The sequence below is a fragment of the Phaseolus vulgaris genome, chromosome 6, assembly GCF_000499845.2.
Source record: "Phaseolus vulgaris cultivar G19833 chromosome 6, P. vulgaris v2.0, whole genome shotgun sequence".
NCBI classification, from domain to species: domain Eukaryota; kingdom Viridiplantae; phylum Streptophyta; class Magnoliopsida; order Fabales; family Fabaceae; genus Phaseolus; species Phaseolus vulgaris.
The window spans coordinates 9595360-9617925 of NC_023754.2; the positions used below are offsets into that span (position 1 = coordinate 9595360).

The 22566-nt window shown below is 32.6% G+C and overlaps 1 protein-coding gene across 1 annotated transcript; it reads left to right on the forward strand.

Moving 5' to 3' along the window:
- The first annotated feature begins 7141 nt into the window (after positions 1-7141).
- On the forward strand, positions 7142-13211 carry LOC137831066 (transcription termination factor MTERF6, chloroplastic/mitochondrial-like). The gene is made up of 5 exons (XM_068638580.1): positions 7142-8333; positions 9926-10094; positions 10811-11797; positions 12203-12261; positions 12913-13211. Exons 1-2 carry the CDS (start codon positions 7281-7283, stop codon positions 10073-10075), a joined length of 1203 nt encoding a protein of 400 aa, XP_068494681.1. The 5' UTR covers positions 7142-7280; the 3' UTR covers positions 10076-10094; positions 10811-11797; positions 12203-12261; positions 12913-13211.
- The last annotated feature ends 9355 nt before the right edge of the window (positions 13212-22566 follow it).

Sequence of the window (22566 nt, forward strand, 5' to 3'; positions counted from 1 at the left end):
ATGACCATGACAAACATTGTCAACATTCCAGCGCGCCGAAAGGTAATTATATCTTCATCAATATTAGAAGAATAAATTTGGGTATTAGAAAGAAAATCACGAAGCTCATTAGAAGAACGATACCGAGAGAAAAAATCTCGGACTTTAGAGTTAACCCAGTTATAACCAGGACGAGAAGTTCTTTGAGGTGCAATTCCTTCGGCTCTATGGGGTACAACAATAATAGTGGCTTCATTCGAATCTTTCATACATGAAAGAGTAGCAGATGAAGACTTTGATTCTGGATTTTCCTCAGTCCGCACCACTCGACCCGTAGATTCACCACCCGCGCTCGAAAAACCCAAAAATTCATCATAAAAAGAAACAGAACTCGAAATAGACATTATACCTTTGAAACAATTTGTTGGATCTCTCGAAAAAAGCACAAAATAAGATAGCACTCAAAATGGAAAATCAAGCAAAGTATTTATAGTGGAGATAAAACCCTAAGAATTGAAACGTCATAACATCTCAAACCATTCAAATATTGTGCATCTAACGGTTGAGTGAGTCTTTCACATCCAATCATTTGTTCTGATCAAGAAAACACACAAAACGAGACATTTAATGCAAAATCAAAAATAATTTCAAAAAAGATTTACTGACATGTTTCGTAATATTAGGCATAACGCTTTTCTGAAAAAGTAAAACCTTATGCCTGGGGGGCTAGTGTACTACCAGGATCGAGAGATGTGACCAAGAGGTCATACTGAGAATTACATATATAAAAAAGAGATAAAATAAACATTGTAGTAAGGCCCAAGTTGATAAAGGTTCAAATTAATGGGTGTGCATAAAGTAATAAAGAGGTGCAGAAAGAAAGGCCCAAACAAGGTATAAGCCCAACAAGAAAATCCTATAATAGAGGATTAACCCAAGAGGTAAGGTAGAGTGAATTTTATCTGATAAATGCAAAATTGTTTCTGACTTTGGGATCGGAGCTCCTTGCAGGTACACACACCCATCCGTGAGGAGAGAAGCCGAAAGCCCAACAATCGAAAGATCAATGAGAGAAGTCTATTATCAACTTATTTAAGTGATCTCGATCCCTTTTGCAAGAACATATAACCATGTTAAATTTGTCATTCTGTTAAAATATTCGTGTTTTTTTGTTGCACATTTGCTTTAATAAAACAATACCAATCCTTAATCATTCATTATATAGAGGACATAAATTTTTGTTGTCTTTTGTCTTGGTCTTAATAGATAATTAATTTGTTTGATTGTTAATTTATGCTAAGAAAAATGAGAAAACAGTGGACATAGAATCTATCTATAATACAAATAGAAGGCACTTCGAGGGTAAGTTCTAAAAAAAATTCAAAAAGAAAAAATTTAAAATTTTAACTAAAAATAGCAAGCTGAAACTCATTCTGGGAGTGACAAGTGGCACTCTGTATGACATACACGTGTGCAAAACCCCATTTCTTTAAATACTCCCTTTCTTTATATACACTTTCAGCGTTTCTCTCTCCTATTACTCAACTTCCCCGATTTCTCTTTCTTTTTCGTTGCCTTTTGGTTTCTTCTTCTTTGGGCTTCCTGTATGGTTCTTCATTTTTGGCTTCTTCATTTCATTTCTGGCTTCTCCTTCTCGAGGTGATTATTGCTTCTGTTATGTGGATTTTGTTCATCTCATTTACGATTTTTTTTTCCATAGCATAAAAATGAAAACTTTTTTGGTTTTTCTTATCAAAGTTTCGTTCTTTTCATGTTTCTACCATTTCTTTTCTTCTTTGTTGTTCACATGGTTGATTATGTGTTTTTTTGTTACTTTTGACAGCATAAAAATGATATCCATCTACATTTCAGTTTCTGCAGCAACCGGTAGTGGAAGTGGAATGGATTTTCGTTCATATTCAAGCATTAATGATGTGAATGCAATAGCAAGAATACATGATTCTTTGACATTCTTAGGAACAACTTGAGTTGGTCATGAATTGGCACTTTAATTAGAATTGGATCAATGTTCTAATTCAAGAACTCACCAAGACTTTGCACCGAACCAAAGCTCACATGGAAGTCCATGTATTGTCAAATTGAATCAAACAACAAGAATTGAAGAATTAACAATTGAATTCAGCCAAAAACAGAAAACTACCGAACAGAAATTGACATACAGCAAAGTACCGAACAAAATTTGAAGAACAAGTAAGCTAGAACATGATTCATGAAGAAGAAACAAAGCTTGAGAATAGAAAACTTATGGAGATGGAAGGAGAGGTGAGTGATCACGCCACTTAGAGTGTGGATACTCCAAGATTAGTGAGTTGCCGCCACTTGAGGTTCACCATAGACACCCAAGATAAGACTTGATGAAGGCACCAAAGCTCTTCCAATTTCTCTCTCAAATTGAGTAGAGTTTTCTTACTACAATTTCCAAATCTGATTTGTACAAGCCAAGCACCTCTATTTATAGCCTATAAGGTGCTGAAATGCAAAGCTAATCAAATGCAAATGTGCCCCTAATGACATGCAACTTTCGGCGCCAACTTGTGCATGAAGGAAGTGTGACTTTCCTTCCTAGTTTGGCACCTCCTAACTCATATCTACACTCCCCCCTAACATCCCTTACTAAGTTCACACCCCCCTAAGCTTCTAATATTTCTAAACTACAACTAAGGATGCTTTTTACAAAAGAGGTTTCTTATGTTTCCCTCTTAAGCACCATCTACCAAAGATATTACAAATAAAGAAAACAATTGTCCATTATTTCCTAAGGCCTTGAACATGCTTCTTGTAAGCCTTTGAGGAGAATGAATGACGTCTTGCACATTTACCTCTTGGTCCTCTTCCTCTTCTTGTCCTTGTTGATTGGCTTCTATTTGTCCTTGGCCTTGATCTCCATCAATTAAGGTGAGATCTTTTCCTTCTTTTGTTCGTCTGTCCTCATGGGTTTTTTCATTTTTCACTTTTTTGCTGATTTAATCTCTTCTGGAGTTTTTCCATCTACATTTCAGTTTCTGCAGCAACCGGTAGTGGAAGTGGAATGGATTTTCGTTCATATCCATCTTATGTTCAAGCACCAAGGTGAGATCTTTTCCTTCTTCCGTTCGTGTGTCCTCATGGTTTTTTTCATTTTTCATTTTTCATTTTTTTGCTGATTTAATCTTTTCTAGAGTTTTTCCATCTACATTTCAGTTTCTTTAGCAACCGGTAGTGGAAGTGGATTAGATTTTCGTTCATATCCATCGTATGTTCAAGCACCAAGGTGAGATCTTTTCCTTCTTTTGTTCGTTTGTCCTCATGGTTTTTTTCATTTTTCATTTTTTTTCTGATTTAATCTTTTCTGGAGTTTTTCCATGTATATTTCAGTTTCTGTAGCAACCGATAGTGGAAGTGGAATGAATTTTCGTTCATATCCATCGTATGTTCAAGCACCAAGGTCAGATCTTTTCCTTCTTCTATTCGGCTGTCCTCATGGTTTTTTTCATTTTTCACTTTTTTGCTGATTTAATATTTTCTGGAGTTTTTCCATCTACATTTCAGTTTCTGTAGCATCCGGTAGTGGAAGTGGAATGGATTTTCGTTCATATCCATCGTATGTTCAAGCACCAAGGTGAGATATTTTCCTTCTTCTATTCATCTGTCCTCATGGTTTTTTTCATTTTTCACTTTTTTGCTGATTTAATTTTTTCTGGAGATTTCCATCTACATTTCAGTTTCTGTAGCAACCGGTAGTGGAAGTGGAATGGATTTTCATTCATATCCATCGTATTTTCAAGCACCAAGGTGAGATCTTTTTCTTCTTCTGTTTGTCTGTCCTCATGGTTGTTTTCATTGTTCATTTTTTTGCTGATTAATCGTTAATGGAGTTTTTTTAGGCTACTTAGGGTTTGGACTTCCACTGAAAGAGATATCTTTTTTGTTGTTAAACTTTCTTTGGCAAATTTTGAACACCTTTTTTCCATCTACATTTCAGTTTCTCCAGCAACCTGTAGTGCAACTGTAATGGAATTTTCGTTCATATCCATCATATTTTCAAGCATCAAGGTGAAATCTTTTCCTTCCTTTGTTCTTATGGTTGTTTTCATTGTTCATTTTATTTGCTGATAAAATCGTTAATGGAGTTTTTTTTTGGGCTACTTATTCCCTAACCAAGCATGACCTTCCAGAAGGATGACCCGAAGCATGACACAAGATATGAGGCTAGGTCAGGACCATCCACTAGCCAGTACCACAAAGCCTATCATCCTCAAAGGATCACCAGGAGCAGAGCCCATGTGTTGGGAGTTGAGCACCAACTAGTTTCTTTGTTTTTAATTTTAGTAGATTAGGTTTCATATAGCATAAATAAGAGTGTACTTAACAATTTGGGCTTGTGCCAAGCCCATTTTCTCTTCATGAGCACCTAGGTTTAGGAAGGGCAACCCTAGCTTCTAGAAACTAGTTTAGGGGGCGACATTGACCTTGGTCAAACCCTATGGTCACCCCTCTTCATTACCTTTTCTACCCTCCCCTCATCTTGCTCTCCAAGTCACTCCTCCCTATATAAAGGGTGTCTTCCCCCATGTAATGAAACATTGAATTTTGAATAGAAAAGAAACTCTGTCAGAATGTTTAGTGAGCTGAGTCTCTTAAAGGTTCTTGGGTCTTATCTTGTGAGTATAGTGCACTTCAAGTGGCGGCTTTTCACCACTCATCTTGGAAGCTCCCATCCTTCCAAGTGGCGTGATCCATCTTCCATTCCATAAGCTTCCTCTCATCTCTCTTTTTTCTTTCTTCCATTACGCCTTCCATATTTCCATTTCCATTTTCTTATTTGTTCTTAATTTTTTATTCGGTCTTGCTTCCTTCCATCTTATGTTATTTTAATTTTCGCACCTCATCATCATCATCACCTTATATTGTGTTTTTCTCTTTACCCTCTAGAAGTGAACCTTCACACTTACTTAACCACTTGGTTAAGTTCGTGTCCAGTGGGAATCCTCTTTGAGTTTCTCACCATATTCTATCTAAAACAAAAACTCATAAACAAAGTGTCACCATAAATGTGCAATCCTAATTTCTCAGTATACTTCTTTGAAAAAATTGGTTCAACTAGCCATCAAGGTTGAATCACAAATTTTAAAGAAAAATTCTTTTAAAAATACTCATAATCATCTGTACAAGAAATTTGCTATTTACATACCGATTATTACATACGAATTCAAATCCGTATGTAAATTGAACATTACATACGGATTTGAATCCATATGTAAAGTGACGTTACATACGGATCTTGATCTGTATGTAAAGTAAGCATTACATACGGATTTTTACATACAGATCCAAATCCGTATGTAACATTACATACGAATTTGGATTCGTATGTAAAGTCAGCGTTACATACGAATTTTTATATACAGATTTGGATTCGTATGTAAAGTGAGCATTACATACGAATTTTACATACAAATTTGGATTAAATATTTTAATAATTGTAATAATAATATTGATATTAGTGATAATATTAGTATTACTATTCTTATTAATATTAATATTAATAATTTAATAATAATATTAGTAATAATAATATTAATATTAATAATATTAATAATAATATTATTTATATTAATAATATTAATAATATTAAAATATTATTAATATTATTAATATAAATAATATTATTATTAATATTAATAATATTCATAATATTATTATTAATATTTATAATATTTATAATATTTATAATATTTAATAATATTAACAATACTTAATAATATTGAGAATATTATTAATGTTAATAATATTATTAATGTTAATAATTTTAATAATGTTAATAATTTTAATAATATAAATGATATTAATAATATAAATGATATTAATAATATAAATGATATTAATAATATAAATGATATTAATAATATAAATGATATTAATAATATAAATGATATTAATAATATAAATGATATTAATAATATAAATGATATTAATAATATAAATGATATTAATAATATAAATGATATTAATAATATAAATGATATTAATAATATAAATGATATTAATAATATAAATGATATTAATAATATAAATGATATTAATAATATAAATGATATTAATAATATAAATGATATTAATAATATAAATGATATTAATAATAATAATAGGTATAATAAAAATCATAATGTGACAAAAAAATTTGTCTGGTGTAGTGGTTAAAGTTTCTTTGGTAACTGAATGGACTTGGGTTCGAGTCTTGCCTACTATATTGTGCTCTCTTACATCCACACGACACCTTAGACTATAAATAGATTGATTTTTTCTTTCATATATTTGTTACATCTAACTTTTTTTTGTCTGAATGAAGTTTATATACTATAATTCTCTTTATGTACATTAAAGACTTTCTTTCTAAAATGTATTGATTTCAATAACATCAATCTTGAGAAAAAAAAAATGAATTATTTTCAAAGTATAAAACTTAAAAAATAATTTTTGAATTTTGAAAGTAAAATGACATTTCCTTTGAATTTGGAAGACTTAAAAAAAAAAAAGGTTTAAGGGAGTTCAATTATCAATTTTAAATTTGAAAGACTACAAATCCACTTTTAAATAAAAAATGAATTATTTTCAAAGTATAAAACTTAAAAAAAAAAAAAATTGAAAGTAAAATGACATTTTCTTTGAATTTGGAAGACTAAAAAAAGTTTTAGGTTTAAGGGAGTTAAATTATCAATTTTTAAATTTGAAAGACTACAAACTCACTTTTAAATTTGAAGGCTACAATAAAATATGATTTAAAATTTATAGACTAAAAGAATATTTTATTTAAAAATTTAAAATTAAATTTTCCATTATGTTGTAATGTGTCATTACTTGGAATTGTTAACTACGTGAGTAATAGGTATAATATAGCTAGTAACAAGGAATAAAAAAAAGGTTGTCTTAAATTTGAAAACTAAACCAAAAAATTTTAATTTTAGAAGAATAAAGGCAAAGTTTCAAGGATTAACAATATATTTAAATCTACATGTTTCATACTAAAAGTATTTAGTTCTAACCCTTTGAATAAAATGAACATATTTTGTACAGGGCACAAAAACAACAAATTTAAATTGTAATTTATATTTAAAAAATAATTGTGTGAAATGAGGTTGATTCTAAGCACTCATATTACTACCATATTCTAAGGCTTAGGGTTTAATAAAAATGGAGCTCATTCAGTGCTGTTATAACGCTGCAATCTCAGCTCATTGTACCGCCGTGCATCTCATTACATCCTCAATAGTGTGCTGTGTAGGCAAGAGCAAGTTCACTCAATGGTTCCTAATTGTCTGATTCGAACGTTAAGTCCATCATTCACAAACCAAAAAACTACCCAAATTCTATTGGGCTCTCTGCTGCAACACAAACCCAATGCTTTCCTTTTATACTTCAAATACTTCACTTCAAGCACCACTTTTGATTCTGAATCAGATGGAAATCACCACAAAGATGACACCTTTACCGTGTCTTATCTCATTAACTCATGTGGGGTGTCCCCAAAATTGGCCCGGGAACTCTCCAACAGGGTTAATTTGAAGAACTCAGATGGCCCTAATGCTGTTATTGATCTTCTCAGCAGCTATGGGTTCTCCAAATCCCAGATTGCAAAACTTGTGGAGAATAATCCCAAATTGATTTGTGCAAATGCCGAGAATACCCTTTTGCCGAAACTCAAGTTCTTCCGTTCTATTGGGGTTTCCGACACTGACTTGCCTAAGATCCTAATTAGAGGCCGTCATATCTTGTGCAGAAGCCTGGAAAAATGCCTCATTCCGCGTTATGAGATCCTAAGGAGCGCACTTCTTGACGATGAGGAAGTTCTTAGGTCTTTGAAAAGTTCCCCATTTGGTTTTTCATTTAGTGACACGAAAAAAAACTTGGTTCCAAACATTGAGGTTTTGAGGAAATGTGATGTGCCCCAATCTTCCATCTCTTACCTGATGACACATGCTGGAACTCTGGCCTACCGAGAACATTCCAAATTTGTGGAAGTTGTCAACACTGCTAAGGAAATTGGGTTTAATCCTTTGAGAGTAAATTTTATTGTGGCTATTGAAGTGCTTAGTAAGAGGAAGGCAGTGTGGGAATCAAGGTTTGAGATTTATGAGAGATGGGGATGGGACGGGGAAATGGCTCTTCGAGTAATTCGGAAGTTTCCTGCTGTTATAAAGCTGTCAGAGGAGACGTTTACCAAAAATATGAGTTTCCTTGTGAAGGAGATGGGTTGTCCATCAGAAGCTATTGCTGAATATCCTGTGGTGGTAGGTTACAACTTGGAGAAGAGGATTATCCCTAGATTTTCGGTTAACAAAATCTTGAAATCAAAAAGGATTCATTACAAGAAAAAAAAGGTTTTAATAAAAGTTATTTAGTAGAGTTAATATAACTTTAGGAATTAATTTAATTAATGAAAGTTTTTTCTAAAACCTCAATAAAATAACGGAGGTTTTTTAACCTTAGTTAAATTCCAAAGGTTTATTCTAAAACCTCAGTAAAATAACAGAGGTTTTTCTAACCTTTATTAATTTCTAAAGGTTTATTTTAAAACCTCCGCAAAATAACGAAGGTTTTTTTAACCTTCGTTAATTTCCAAAGGTTTATTTTAAAACCTCCACAAAATAACGAAAGTTTTTTTAACCTTTGTTAATTTACAAAGGTTTGTTTTAAAACCTCCATAAAATAACAAAGATTTTTTTAACCTTCGTTAATTTCCAAAGGTTTATTTTAAAACCTTCGTTAAATTCTAAATATTTATTCTAAAATCTCATCAAAATAATAGAGTTTTTTAATTTTTTTTAAGTGTCAAAAATTTATTGTAAAACATCAATAAAATATATTTTCTCAATTCTTAATAAATAGATATAATTAAATTTTTTAGTGAGTTTAGCCTAAACTGGTATACATATTTAAATATGCTTTGAACTTAGGTCTTAGAGGTTGATTCATTAATTGAAGTTAGAAGGCACTTCATTAATTGAAATTATTATTCAATTCTTAAAGATTGTTTTTATGAATTTCAATAAGTAAAAATAAGTTGTGTGTGAAGTGACATTAACTTATCACATATATACATCATCATAATTTATTTTTTGGTTACATTTGCAGTATCAAATTTTGAAGAATTAGACACTGGAAGCTATTCATTATAATAATATTAATAATAATATTTATAATAATATTAATAATAATATTTATAATAATATTAATAATAATATTTATAATAATATTTATACTAATATTAATAATAATATTAATAATAATATTAATAATATTAATAATAATATTTATAATAATATTAATAATAATATTAATAATAATAATAGTAATAATATTAATAATATGAATTATATTAATAAATAATATGAATAATATTAATAAATATTAATAATATGAATATAATATGAATTATAATAATAATATTAATAATAATATTAATAATAATGTTAATATAATATTAATAATAATGTTAATATAATATTAATAATAATGTTAATATAATATTAATAATAATGTTAATATAATATTAATAATAATGTTAATATAATATTAATAATAATGTTAATATAATATTAATAATAATGTTAATATAATATTAATATGTATAAATTATGTTAATAATAATAAGTAAAATAAAAATGATAATATGATCAAAGAACTTCTTTGGTCTAGTGGTTAACCCTTCCTTAAGGAAGGATTTGAACCTGGCTGATGCACTTTGTTTATAATTTTAATTGTGGGTGCTTGGGTTTTTATTTTACGGAGGTTATGAAAGCCTTTTCTTGGGGTTTTAAAAAAACCCTGGGTTCCCTAGGGATGGTTTAGCGAGGGAAACCGCAACCCAGGGTAAACCACTTAATGGAATTTTTAACCTTTGGTAATGTAAAAATAAACCCTCGTTAAAACCATTTTTTCTTGTAGTGGTTTGCTTGAGAACAATTTTCCCTTTAGTTCCTTTATTTGCATAAATGAAAATACTTTTTTGAAGAAATTTGTTGTCAATTTTCAGACAGATTTGCCTATAGTGCGAGATGTCTACAGCAGTTTGATCAAACAACAGAGTGTAATATAATCTTGGAAGGATTTTGCAGGTGATTGTTCTAACTTTCAAGTTTTCTATTTCAATGCTGATTTTTGTTAGCCTTTTTTGTGTTAGTATTGAGTTTTATTGTTCTTGACGGTGAGACTTCTGGCCAGACTTATAGCATAATGATTTTGGATCAAGTATATAAATCCATGTAGTGGTGATTTTCATTTCAGTAAATTGGTTTATTTATTTTTGTTGATAGCACACCACATTTAATGAAAAGTTCTATATTTTGTTGGCTTAGAGTAATTCTGTTGAATTTTATCTTGATTGTTTTCCTCTTGTTTTAATGAGAGAATTTGTTTAAGCTCAGTAGTCTGGTATGGTGCATTGAGAGATCTTTTATTATGCTTGTTTAGCTTAAAATTGTCACTAGTGCATTCTGCTTCTTTAATTCATGGATATATAAAAATTTGGACTATCATCAACTACTAGTTATCTCTATTGGCAAGACCAGAGAGTAGTTAGTTGGATAGTTTGTTAGCTAGCATTGGTAGGTTGTTACAACTAGCTTAAATAGGAGAGTTGAGAAGTGAGCATTAGAATCTGTATTAGTACTCATTCTACACAATGACTCTAGGTAAGGATGCACTAGTTGTCAGTGGTTGGTGAATCTAGGTATAAGAATGTTTGGGGATGTCTCTTTTGTTCGTTCTGGTATTTTGAGGCTTCATTATTTAATCTTCTAATTTCAACTTTATATTTTGTTACTCTTTTCAGGTTACATCTATTTATTTGATAGGTTTGTACTGCTTTATCCTATTTGACAACTTTGCAATGCCTTCAGGCTTGTGACTATTATCTTTATGCATGGCTGAAGTTATATAGTAGTTTATAAATGTTAAGTTCTTTATATACGTATAATCCTTGTATGGATATGTTTCAAAAGAAATGGAACTAATGAATTTTGTTAAATGGTAACATTTTTACAATTGTTTTTTGTAATTAGAGTTTATTTAGTTGATGTAATGACATGGTGTTATACAATAAAGGAATCTATTTATAATACACGTAGAATATACTTCTAGGGCAACTTTTGCCATGTGTCAGCACATGGAAATTTTGCAAGAAATAAATAAAAAACAATTTAACCAAAAGTAATAAAAAAAAATGCACGACGTGGCTCGCTCTACGGTTGACATGTGGCACGTCTTCTTTTTATCTAACCCTCATTGACTTTTCACTTTCTCTCACACTAATGTAGTGTTTGGATCAAGGGGTGGTCCTATAGCGCGAACGGATTATAGGGTGACCACCCAGTTTGGTTCTGTGAGAGGGAGAGGGTGAGTGTGAGAGTGAATGGAAATGAGAGTGGTTTGAGGGTCATCTGAAATATAAAGAGAAAGGAGAGTGAAAAGCATGGAAAACCACATGAGATTGGTTGAAAGACCATGGTGCCCTTATTCACATTACACAACAGTAACCTTTTACTTTTCATGGAACCAGCTATTGCAAGCACCGCACCACAACACCACAATGGCCAGTTAGTACGCATGAGATTCATGACTTCGATGTAGAAATTTCTTTGACCAATTTGAATGAATATGAATGCAAGAGTGTGTTGGTGAGAGAGTAGGTGCATCATAATTGTGATACACGATTATATAAGGGCCTTCGAAGCTAAGCAAACACCACATCTGTCTAGCCTTCACACAGAGAGTTGCATTGTTATAGGGTGCTTGGAGATGGTCTTCAGTAAGCATGGAGGTAAGAGAGTGAGTTTGGTACTTAATGTTTGTCCTGGGGTTAGGTTTTTTTTTTTTCATTTTAGTTTCAAGCATAATCGATTATCATTGCAAAATAGCGCACTACATAATCGATTATGTAGTTAAAAACAATTGATAATCGATTATGGTCGTGACATAATCGGTTATCTAAGAATTTTTGGCAATCATAGTCGATTATGAGAGCTTTGTTATTTTGACCATAATCGATTATTTGTTACCATAATCGATTATGTTAGACTTTGAACTTCAAGAATAGTCGATTATGCCTATTAAATGTTTGGATAATCGATTATGTGACTTCTTTTAAGAAAAGTGATAATCGATTATGTTCATGATTTTCCAGATTTTTGATTTTTTGATTATTATTTTTTGAATATTTTTTCAGGCACACTTTGATCTTGCTGACAGTTGCATTGTCTTGTGATTTTGTTGTGCTCTCTTGAGGTATGTGATTTTTTTAAAAAATGTATGTTTTATTTATGTTTAAATTGTGTTTGGAATTGAATTTGTTTAAATTATTTGAAAGTAGTTATTCATGTTAATTAGTTTGTAATTTTAGATGTCAATATTTAGGAGAAATTTATTAATTATATTAGTAAATTAATTATTGTGATAAGTTGTTTATGTAATTGTATATTGGAAAGAAATTTTTTTATGAAATATCAATATTTGTTTTGTGTGAGATGAATTGAAATTATAGATATGAATATGTATTTTAAAAATATTATTATTCAAAAGATTATAAAAAAAATTGTAGTAATTAAAAAAGGCAGAAAAAGTTAGAGAAGAAATTTGAATTTTAATAAAATATGTGTAGATATTTTTATTTTTTGAACATTTAATTGTTTATAGAAAAAATAGATTTATTTATTTATAGAAAATATTTTTACAGAATGAAAATATAAACTTTTAATGTTTACTTTTTTTTCTTAGGTTTTACATAAATTATTAATCTTATAATTAGAAATAATGTTTTATTTATTTTGTGTTTAATTAAAATTATGAAATTTGGTTTACATTATGATTGTTTAGGGGCCATAGATAAGACTCATGTACGTGTTAAGGTTGCACGTGCTGATGCACCTCGTTTTGGAGGGAGAAAAGAATGGCCAACTCAAAACATATTTGCAGCTTGTGACTTTGACATGAAGTTCACATATGTCCTGACCAGTTGGGAAGGAACTGCCTCAGATTCAAGGATATTTAAAGACGCTTTGGTACGAGACAATCATTTGGTTATTCCAGAAGGTTACTTTTAGGAGATTGGGTGTGCACAACAATAAATAGGTTATAATAGTATATAATAACGCAACTTTCCACTATCTTTGTAAGAAAATACTATCTTGGTGATGTAGATTTTGTGTTAAAACCAAATATAATAACACCTTATCGCGGGATTAGATACCATTTGAAAGAATATTTGCGAAGAGGGCCACAAAATGCTAAAGAGTTGTTTAATTATTGAAATTCATCACTTAGAAATGTAAATGAGAGAACATTTGAGGTGTTGAAAAAACGATTTCCAATTATAGGGAGTGGGACTGAGCCACATTATGATGTCGATACTATGACAAAATTTTTTTTAGGTTGTTGTATTCTGCATAACTTTTTTTGCGGAGTCGACAATGATGAGTCTCTGATTGAAGAAGTAGATCATGAATTGTTACAAGAAGATGTACAACCAACCTCTACTTATGCTCGTGAGTATGATTATAGGGTAGGGTGTCATATTAAAGACACTGTAGCAAACAAAATGAAAGATTATGTAAACAATTAATTTGATGAAATAATTTATTTTCTGTTTTCTTCCAATGTTTGTCATCCTAACTTTATTTAAGTAAATTAATGGATCGCGGGAAGAATGTTGCTCTAGATTCATCAGGTGGTTTGAGAGAGTTCACTAGGTGGACGACAAAGATGAACCTAGTTATGTTAAATGCAATGATTGAAGAGGTCTGTCGAGGTTGCAGAATTGGCAGAAGTTGTACTAGTCAAGGATATACTAACATTGTTATGGCTCTACACGAGACTGCATTATCGGCGATTAAGAAAAATCATGTAAAAAATCGTCAAAAAAGCCTCCAGGACAAGTGGAGGGAAGTACATGACTTGTTCGATGGATTGATTGATTACGCATGGAACCAAACCACCAAACGTTTTGAAGCGGATGACGAAGTTTGGAATGACTTGATCAAGGTACGATGATAAGTATATTTTACAACAAATACATTTGACTGCACATTGGGCATAATGTACTAACATGTCACATGTATTGAGGCCAAACCATTTGCGGCGAAATGGCGTGTCAATCCCATTCGCAATTATAACCTAATGGATGAGTTGTGATCTAATGATAGAGCCACAGGAAGTCGGGTCAGGACAACCCATGACATCAATTCACATCCGGACATAAATAATTTCAGTGTCAACCTTGACGACAATAATATGAATTATATACTCGAGCAACCCAACTTTGAAGAGGCACATGACTACGTCCCACGGTCACTTGATCCTCATATTCAATCAAGTGACACTCCTTCTATGCCTTCTGCGGGCACATCCTCATCTCGAGGATAAAAAAAGAAAAGGGCCCACCATGGACGAAATTGATGAACATTTTGTTTTGTTAAATACAAACCTTCAACAATGTGTTTCATCAATGAAGGATGAAAATTAGAATGCCTCTGACTTGGTTGACATTGCTCGTGCACAAACAATCTCAACACAAGATATAGCTGCGGATATTAGACAAAGAAATGACTTATATGCTGAGCATGTACACCATCATCGTACCAGTACTCTGAGTCTGATATTTGGGCAATGCTGGTGGAACTTAACATTTAGGATGAACAGGTCATGGATCAATGCTACGAGTTTTTATGTGAGCATCTTGGAAAAGTTCAACAACTATTTGGGATGTCATATGAGCGTCGCATGACAAAGTTGTTTGCAATTATGACTAGACATTATATCTCTGCGTCGGCGTTACCTTCATGTCTTTCAATTACATGTTGTCCTTTTATTTCATTTGACTTATTATGTAATTTGTCTGTGTTTGTTTATTATTGGACAATTAGGATAAGAACTTTTAATATTTTACCTTAGGACTTTTAGTATTGTATTTTCATTGTCATGTAATATTTTCTTTGTGAAGTTGTATTATTGTGTTTCATAACATTTACCATTATGTTTATGGTATTGTGTTAACTTTTGTTTACTTATATATTGTAGTAATTGTATTATACATGACATCATCATTCTAGAAACGTAACAGAATCCATAAAGGTAAAGTTCCAACAGAAGATGTTGCAATTTCTCCTCAGCCAACAACGAGGATTGAACAAGTTCTTGATTATTCAAGATACTTTAGTACAAAACGTCAAATGCCGGTGTTTGAAAAAATGTTTCACGCAAAACCAATATTATCACCAAAAGCTATGCATACTTCTCAGTAATCATATTGCATTCACAACAATATGATTATTTAAATAAGTAGCATAAAACATTAATATTAAATAACAATTTGTCAATGTTCAACGTCAAAAATAACAATTCATTAATGTTCAACATGAAAATTATAAATAAAAATAACAATGACAATAACATAATGGTAACACAATCAATGACTTTGATGATGTCGAATGTCATTTAGAGTATCCTCAATTCGGTCCATCCTTTGATAAACCATGTCAATGCGGATATTCATGTTATGTATCCCAGACAAAATTTGGGTTAACAGTTCAGTTTGATTGGGGATTGTCGGCTCAAGTTGACCACCTTCAACATCTTGTTCTGGCAATTGATTCTCTTCATCATTTTCTTTGTTTGACTGGTGAGGCCTACCAAGTTGTCATACGCCATTGACCTGGAATATATTTAATTTTGTCATACTCTTTTTCCCAAATTAATGATTCCGTCGTAACATCATTGCTTATTCATTTGACAAGTTGAAGCCTCTGTTTTGAAGCAGATGACGAAGTTTGGAATGACTTGATCAATGTACGATCATAAGTATATGTTAAATGTAATAGATTTCACTGCACATTCGGCCATAATGTACTAATATGTGACATTAATGTAGGTCAAACCATCTCCGACGAAATGGAGTGTCAATCCCTTTCGCCATGATAATCTAATGGAAGAGTTGTGGTCTAATGACAGAACCACCGAAAGTTGGGTCAGAACAGCCTATAACATCAATTTATCTCCAGACATAAGTAATTTTATTGTCAACCTTGATGATAATAATATAGATTCTTTACCCTAGCAACCCAACTTTGAAGAGGCAAATGACTACGTACCACGGTCACCTGTTCCTCATATTCAATCAAATGACATTCCCTCACTCAAACATTCATTCTATGCCTTCTGCGGGGCCTACGAGCACATCCTCATCTCGAGGATGAAAAGGAAAAGGGCCCACCATGGACGGAAATGATGAACATTTTGCTTTGTTGACTACAAATCTTCGTCATCCGCTTCAAAACAGAGGCTTTGACTTGTCGAATGAACAAGCAATGATGTTAGGATGTGATCATTACTTTGAAAAAAATAGTATGATAAAATTAAATATATTCCAGATCAATGGCGTATGGCAACTTGGTAGGCCTCACTAGTCAGACGAAGAAAATGATGAAGAGGATCAATTGTCAGAACAAGATGGTCAACCTGAGCCGGTAATCTCCAATCAAATCGAACTGTTAACCCAAATTTTGTCTAGGATACATAACATGAATATTCGCATTGGCATGATTGATCAAAGGATGAACCGAATTGAGGATACTCTGAATGACATTCGACATCATCAAAGTCATTGATTGTATTATCATTATGTTATTGTTATTTTTATTTATAATTTTCATGTCGAACATTAATGAATTGTTATTTTTGACGTTGAACATTGACAAATTGTTATTTAATATTAAGGTTTTATGCTACTTATTTAAATAATCATATTGTTTTGAATGCAATATGATTACCGAGGAATATGCATAGCTTTTGGTAATAATACTGGTCTTGCGTGAAACCTTTTTTCAAACACCAGCATTTGACGTCTTGTACTAAAGTATCTTGAATAATCAAGAACTTGTTCAATCCTCGTTGTTGGCTGAGGAGGAATTGCAACATCTTCTGTTGGGGCTTTACCCTTATGAGTTCTGTTACGTTTCTAGGATGATGATGCCATGTATGATACAATTACTACAATATATAAGTAAGCAAAAGTTAACATAATACCATAAACATAATGGTAGGAGTTATGAAACACAATAGTACAACTTCACAAAGAAAATATTACATGACCAATGAAAATACAATACTAAAAGTCGTAAGGTAGAATATTAAAAGTTCTTATCCTAATTGTCTAATAATAAACAAATTACATAATAAGTCAAAGGACAACATGTAATTGAAAGACATGAAGGTAACACCGACGCAGAGATATAACGCCTAGTCATAAATGCAAACAACTTTGTCATGCGACGCTCATATGATGACATCCCAAATAGTTGCTTAACTTTTCCAATATGCTCACATGAAAACTCGTAGCATTGATCCATGACCTGTTCATCCTAAATGTTAAGCTCCACCAGCATTGCCCAAATATTAGACTCAGAGTACTGGTACGATGATGGTGTACATGCTCAACATATAAGTCGTTTCTTCGTCTAATTTCCGCAGCTATATCTTGTGTTAAGATTGCTTGTGCACGAGCAATGTCAACCAAGTCAGAGGCATTCTGATTTTCATCGTTCATTGATGAAACACATTGTTGGAGCTTTGTATTTAACAAAGCAAAATATTCATCAATTTAGTCCATGGTGGGCCCTTTTCTTTTTTAACCTCAAGATGAGGATGTGCCCGCAGAAGGCATAGAAGGAGTGTCACTTGATTGAATATGAGGAGTAGGTGATCGTGGGACGTAGTCATCTGCCTTTTCAAAGTTGGGTTGCTCGGGTATATAATTCATATTATTGTCGTCAAGGTTGACACTGAAATTATTTATGTCCGGATGTGAATTGATGTCATGGGTTGTCCTGACCCGACTTCCTGTGGCTCTATCATTAGACCACAACTCATCCATTAGGTTATAATGCGAATGAGATTCACACGCCATTTTGTCGCAGATGGTTTGACCTCAATACATGTGACATGTTAGTACATTATGCCCAATATGTAATCAAATGTATTTGTTGTAAAATATACTTATCATCGTACCTTGATCAAGTCATTCCAAACTTCGTCCTCCGCTTCAAAATGTTTGGTTCCATGCAAAATCACTCAATCCACTGAACAAGTCATGTAATTCCCTCCACTTGTCCTTGACGATTTTTTACATGATTTTTCTTAATCGTCGATAATCCAGTCTCGTGTAAAGCCATAACAATGTTAGTATATCCTTGATTGGACCAACTTCTGTCAATTCTACAACCTCGACGGACCTGTTCAATCATTGCATTTAGCATAATTAGGTCCATCTCTGTCGTCCACCTAGTGAACTCTCTCAAACCACCTGATGAATCTGAAGCAACATTCCATCTGATTTACTTAAATAAAGTTAGGATAACAAACATTGGAACAAAAGAGAAAATATATTTCTTTAAGCAAATTAATTGTTTACATAATCTTGCCACATTTTGTTTGCTATAGTGTCTCTAATATGACACCCTAGCCTAGAATCACGAGCATGGGTAGAGGTTAGTTGTACATCTTCTTGTAACAATTCATGATCTACTTCTTTAAACAAAGACTCATCATTGTCGACCCCACAAAGAAAGTTATGCAGAATACAACAAGCTAAAAAGAATAACTATCTACATTTATTATTAAAAAATCATATTTCTTCTCTAAACTTTTACTGTTTTTTTTAATTACTACTACATTTTTTTATGTTAAATCTAAAAAAATTAAAACCCTAAACATTATAAATTTTTATTTCCATTCTGTCAAGAATTTATTTTTAAATAAAAATTCTATTTTTTATAAATAATTCAATTTTTCAAAAATAATAACTTTCTACATTTATTATTAAAAAATCATTTTTTTTAATTATTATAACATTAACAATTTATGTCAAATATAAAAAAAAAACCCTACACATTACAAATTTCTATTTCCATTTTATAAAAATATTCATTTTAAATAAATAAATATTTTTCTTATAAATAATTAAATCTTATAAAAATAATTACTATCTACACATATTATTTAAAATAAAAAAATTCTGCATAAAATTAAAATCTAAAAAAAAAACAATAATAAATGAAAAACAACTTAACAGGCAAAATTAATTTACTAACTTATTAACATAAATCACTACTATAAACCCTAAACAAATTTAATTACAAAACTATAATCATAAAAAAAATAATATAAATCTAAACCACAAATAAAAAAAAAACCTGAACACCAGCAAAGGAAGATCAAATCAACTAGGATGAAGAATACTAATACAAGAAAAGACTACAAAGCTGTGCCTGAAAAAAAAAATTAAGCAACACAAAAATTAAAATTTTGGAAAATACTTTAACATAACCGATTAAGCAATGCGTTATAAAAACAACATAATCGATTATCCAAGCATTTCAGACACATAATCAATTATTTATACACCTAAAAAACCAACATAATCGACTATTCTAACATAATCGATTATGCTCCAAAAACACATACCAGATAATTGATTATCCACTATATTTTACACCATAATCGATTATTCACTCCATTCCTTTTCATTCATAATCGATTATTTGAAAATAAAAATCAAGTCAATGCTTAAACAACCACTGCAAAAGTCACCCTTTACTATTATGATGCCTCAGGAACCTCTCCAAGCCCACTTTACTTTGAGTTTCTTTGACGGAATTCGGAAGTTTCAAAGCATTGGTTTTATATACAACTCAAACAACAATTAATAGGCAACCAGCTACTTCACCCGCCACATTCATGTCATTCAAATGCACTATCTAGTCAAAGGATTCCTGAACTAAAGTCAGGAATCTCATGCCATGCGTAAACAGTGCAAAAGTGCATGGCAGTGGCAGTTTTGTCGTTGTATAAAGGCACCCACGTGAAGAAGAAATGAAAAAAAAAACGAAGGGTAGATTGGTAACTAATCAATTGTGACGTGGCTTTTCCTTCACTACTCTCTCCTTTCTCTTCATTCCTCACAAGAACCACTACCCCCTCTACTTTCTCACCATCTCCTTTCGCACCCGCATGCAACTATGGAACCAAACGGAGGTGGCACTGGGACATCTCGTCGACTACAGTAAACCCTATAATCTATACTAATGTTTTTGTTACAAATGGCTCCACTATCTTCAACCACACTGAGAGAAGATTTTTTCCTTATTTTTGTACGCTTGGCAAAGAAACATTGCATTTTCTGCTACGTCTTTTACCGAAAGTGTGATACATAGTTTCTAAGTTTTTTATTTTATGTCGTTCTTTGGTTAATGTTTCTGTTTCTTCCTCTATCTTTCGCACTAAGATTTTTCTTGATTGGCGTATGAAAATGTTTTGGCCAGAGCTTTTTAGGGTTTTTAACCCCTTTCCAATTTCATAAACTTTCGGTTTTCGAGTTTTTTTGGGGTCTGGACATATGTTGTAGGAGTTTAATCGATTTCTTTTCTGTATGATTATCATTGATTAAGTTTTTTAAATTTGTCATGTGATGATCTCGGTTGAGGACATTATGTTACATCTTTTCCTAATATGGATAGTTTTCTTAAAGCTTTTTTTGCTAACAGTGTTCTTAAAAGCACTTTTTTACGTTTTGAGTTACACAATGAACACAGTAAACAGAGAGGTGCAGAAAACATGTGCCTGTATAAATTTTGTACCGTCCCGTATCCGGGTGTTGACTAAGTCAAGGTCAAAGTCAACACCAAGAGTCAAAGTCAACACAAGGCGTTGCCTAGGTAAAGAGACGCCAAGTGCCAGCGTCGTCAAGAAGAGGCGTCGCCAAGGCAAGGCGTTGCCTAGGTGAAGGCGTCGCCCAACCAGGGCGTCGCCAGATCAAACATTACTAAAGCAAGGCAATCACAGTGTGGTTCCCCGAGACCCATGGGTAGGAAAGACCATGGAGGGAGCGACGCCGTGGGAAGGCCTCAGGTCCCGATGATCCGGGAGAGTGATAGAGAGAAGAGAAAGGTGGCTCCAAGGCCATAGTAACAACACCAGTGTAGGGCAGCCTGACTCGTGAAGTACCCCTGCCGCCCCAGAGACGCCTTTGGGACAGATACGACTCAAGAGGAAGGTCACGTCCAGGGTAGCCGGGTGCAGGGTACGAGAGGAAGGCAGATACGCTCTCAAAGTGAGTGACTAGATGATTGGGGGCATGAGTTGGCACCCAAAAAGTCACCCCTTGCACAGTAGCACTCCCAGGCAGGAGGACTCACACGTAGAAACGTCCCAAAATGCGCTACGTTTTCTAATTAGACGCCCTAATTGAGCGCGTTACGTTTGTGATTAAAAGCGCTTTAAATGCTTGGGTAGTTTAAATAGCGCCGGGAATGTTGGGAACGGGGTTGGAAGTTTTGGCAAATTTTCCCAGAATACACTCCAGTTGCTTGCTCGAAGTCGTGAGGCTACGCACAAGGGACTGGAAAAGAGGTTGTTTGCCAGAGCGAGAATATACACACAATACACAGTTCTTTTTACCACCTTCAGAGTGTCATACGCGGTGCTCAGATACGGAGGTGCCCAGTTTTGGTGTTTCTTGCTGGCTGACTTGAGCGTCGGAGTGCAAACGGCCGCTAGGGCGCCCTTTTGTCCTCTTTTTGCAGGAATCCATAGGTAACCAGTGGGAAGGAGTCCCTAGCTGACGGTTGAGGTCGCGCACGAAGACGTCCCAGTCAACCGGACGGAACAAATTTGAAATTTGGAGCTTTGGAGCCAAGTTTTTAGTATATATAGTTCTCCAGTTTGAGAATTTTTTAGTTTCATACCTTTTTTCATCACACATGAGTTTCATGTGTGGAGTTTAGTTTGTTTTAGTATTGTTTTATACTGTTTTACGTTTTATTGTTTTACAAGATAAAGAAGCTAGTATGTTGATTTTTGCACTTTTCCGAACGATCATAACCGCACATTCGTTGGATTTTGGAACTACTCCAACCAACGAAAGCTCAAATATTCAGAGTACGAGATCTGCACCGATCTTTTAGTTATGAAGTTGTCCTACGAGAACCTTGCATAAACTTTGGAGGAAGAGTTCGTGGAAAAAGTGTCTTGGTTTTCAAGTATTCCGAACAAGGGAGATTGGCAGGAGCATGTGGTATAATTTTCCAAGTATTTCAATTATTTTCTTAGTTCTTTTTAAGGTGGTAGGATACATAGGATTATTTTGTATCTCTTAGAGCAAAAGATTTCTGAATGACATGCTGTTCTAAAACTTAGAGCTTAGGTTAGGTGCTCCTTTCAAGAAAGTAAAAAGGGTTGGGTTGTAATTAAATATGTATCTTGAAATTATATTTGTTAATTAATCTGTGTAGTGAATCTTCTGAGGTGATTTTTTTTTAGTCATGTTCTCATGCGAACGACAATGCTTCATTTTCTTTTTGTTTACTAAGAAAATGCTAAACAATTCATATTTAAAAAATTAGTTGGTCTACGAGCTGACCCGATAATATGTTGTTGACCCCGTAACCCATATAATTTTATAATTTGTTTTTAATTTTTGTCTAATAGGCAAGATGATTTATTTAAATGTAATTACTACATCATGACTAAGTTATCATTAGTGTA

What these genes read in the sequence shown, in the direction of transcription:
- LOC137831066 (XM_068638580.1), top strand. Translation starts at nt 7,281, where the DNA reads ATGGTTCCTAATTGTCTGATTCGAACGTTAAGTCCATCATTCACAAAC. An exon ending in ACAAAATCTTGAAATCAAAA is followed by an intron (nt 8,334 to 9,925) that starts AGGATTCATTAC and finishes TTTTCTTGTAGT; the next exon opens with GGTTTGCTTGAGAACAATTT.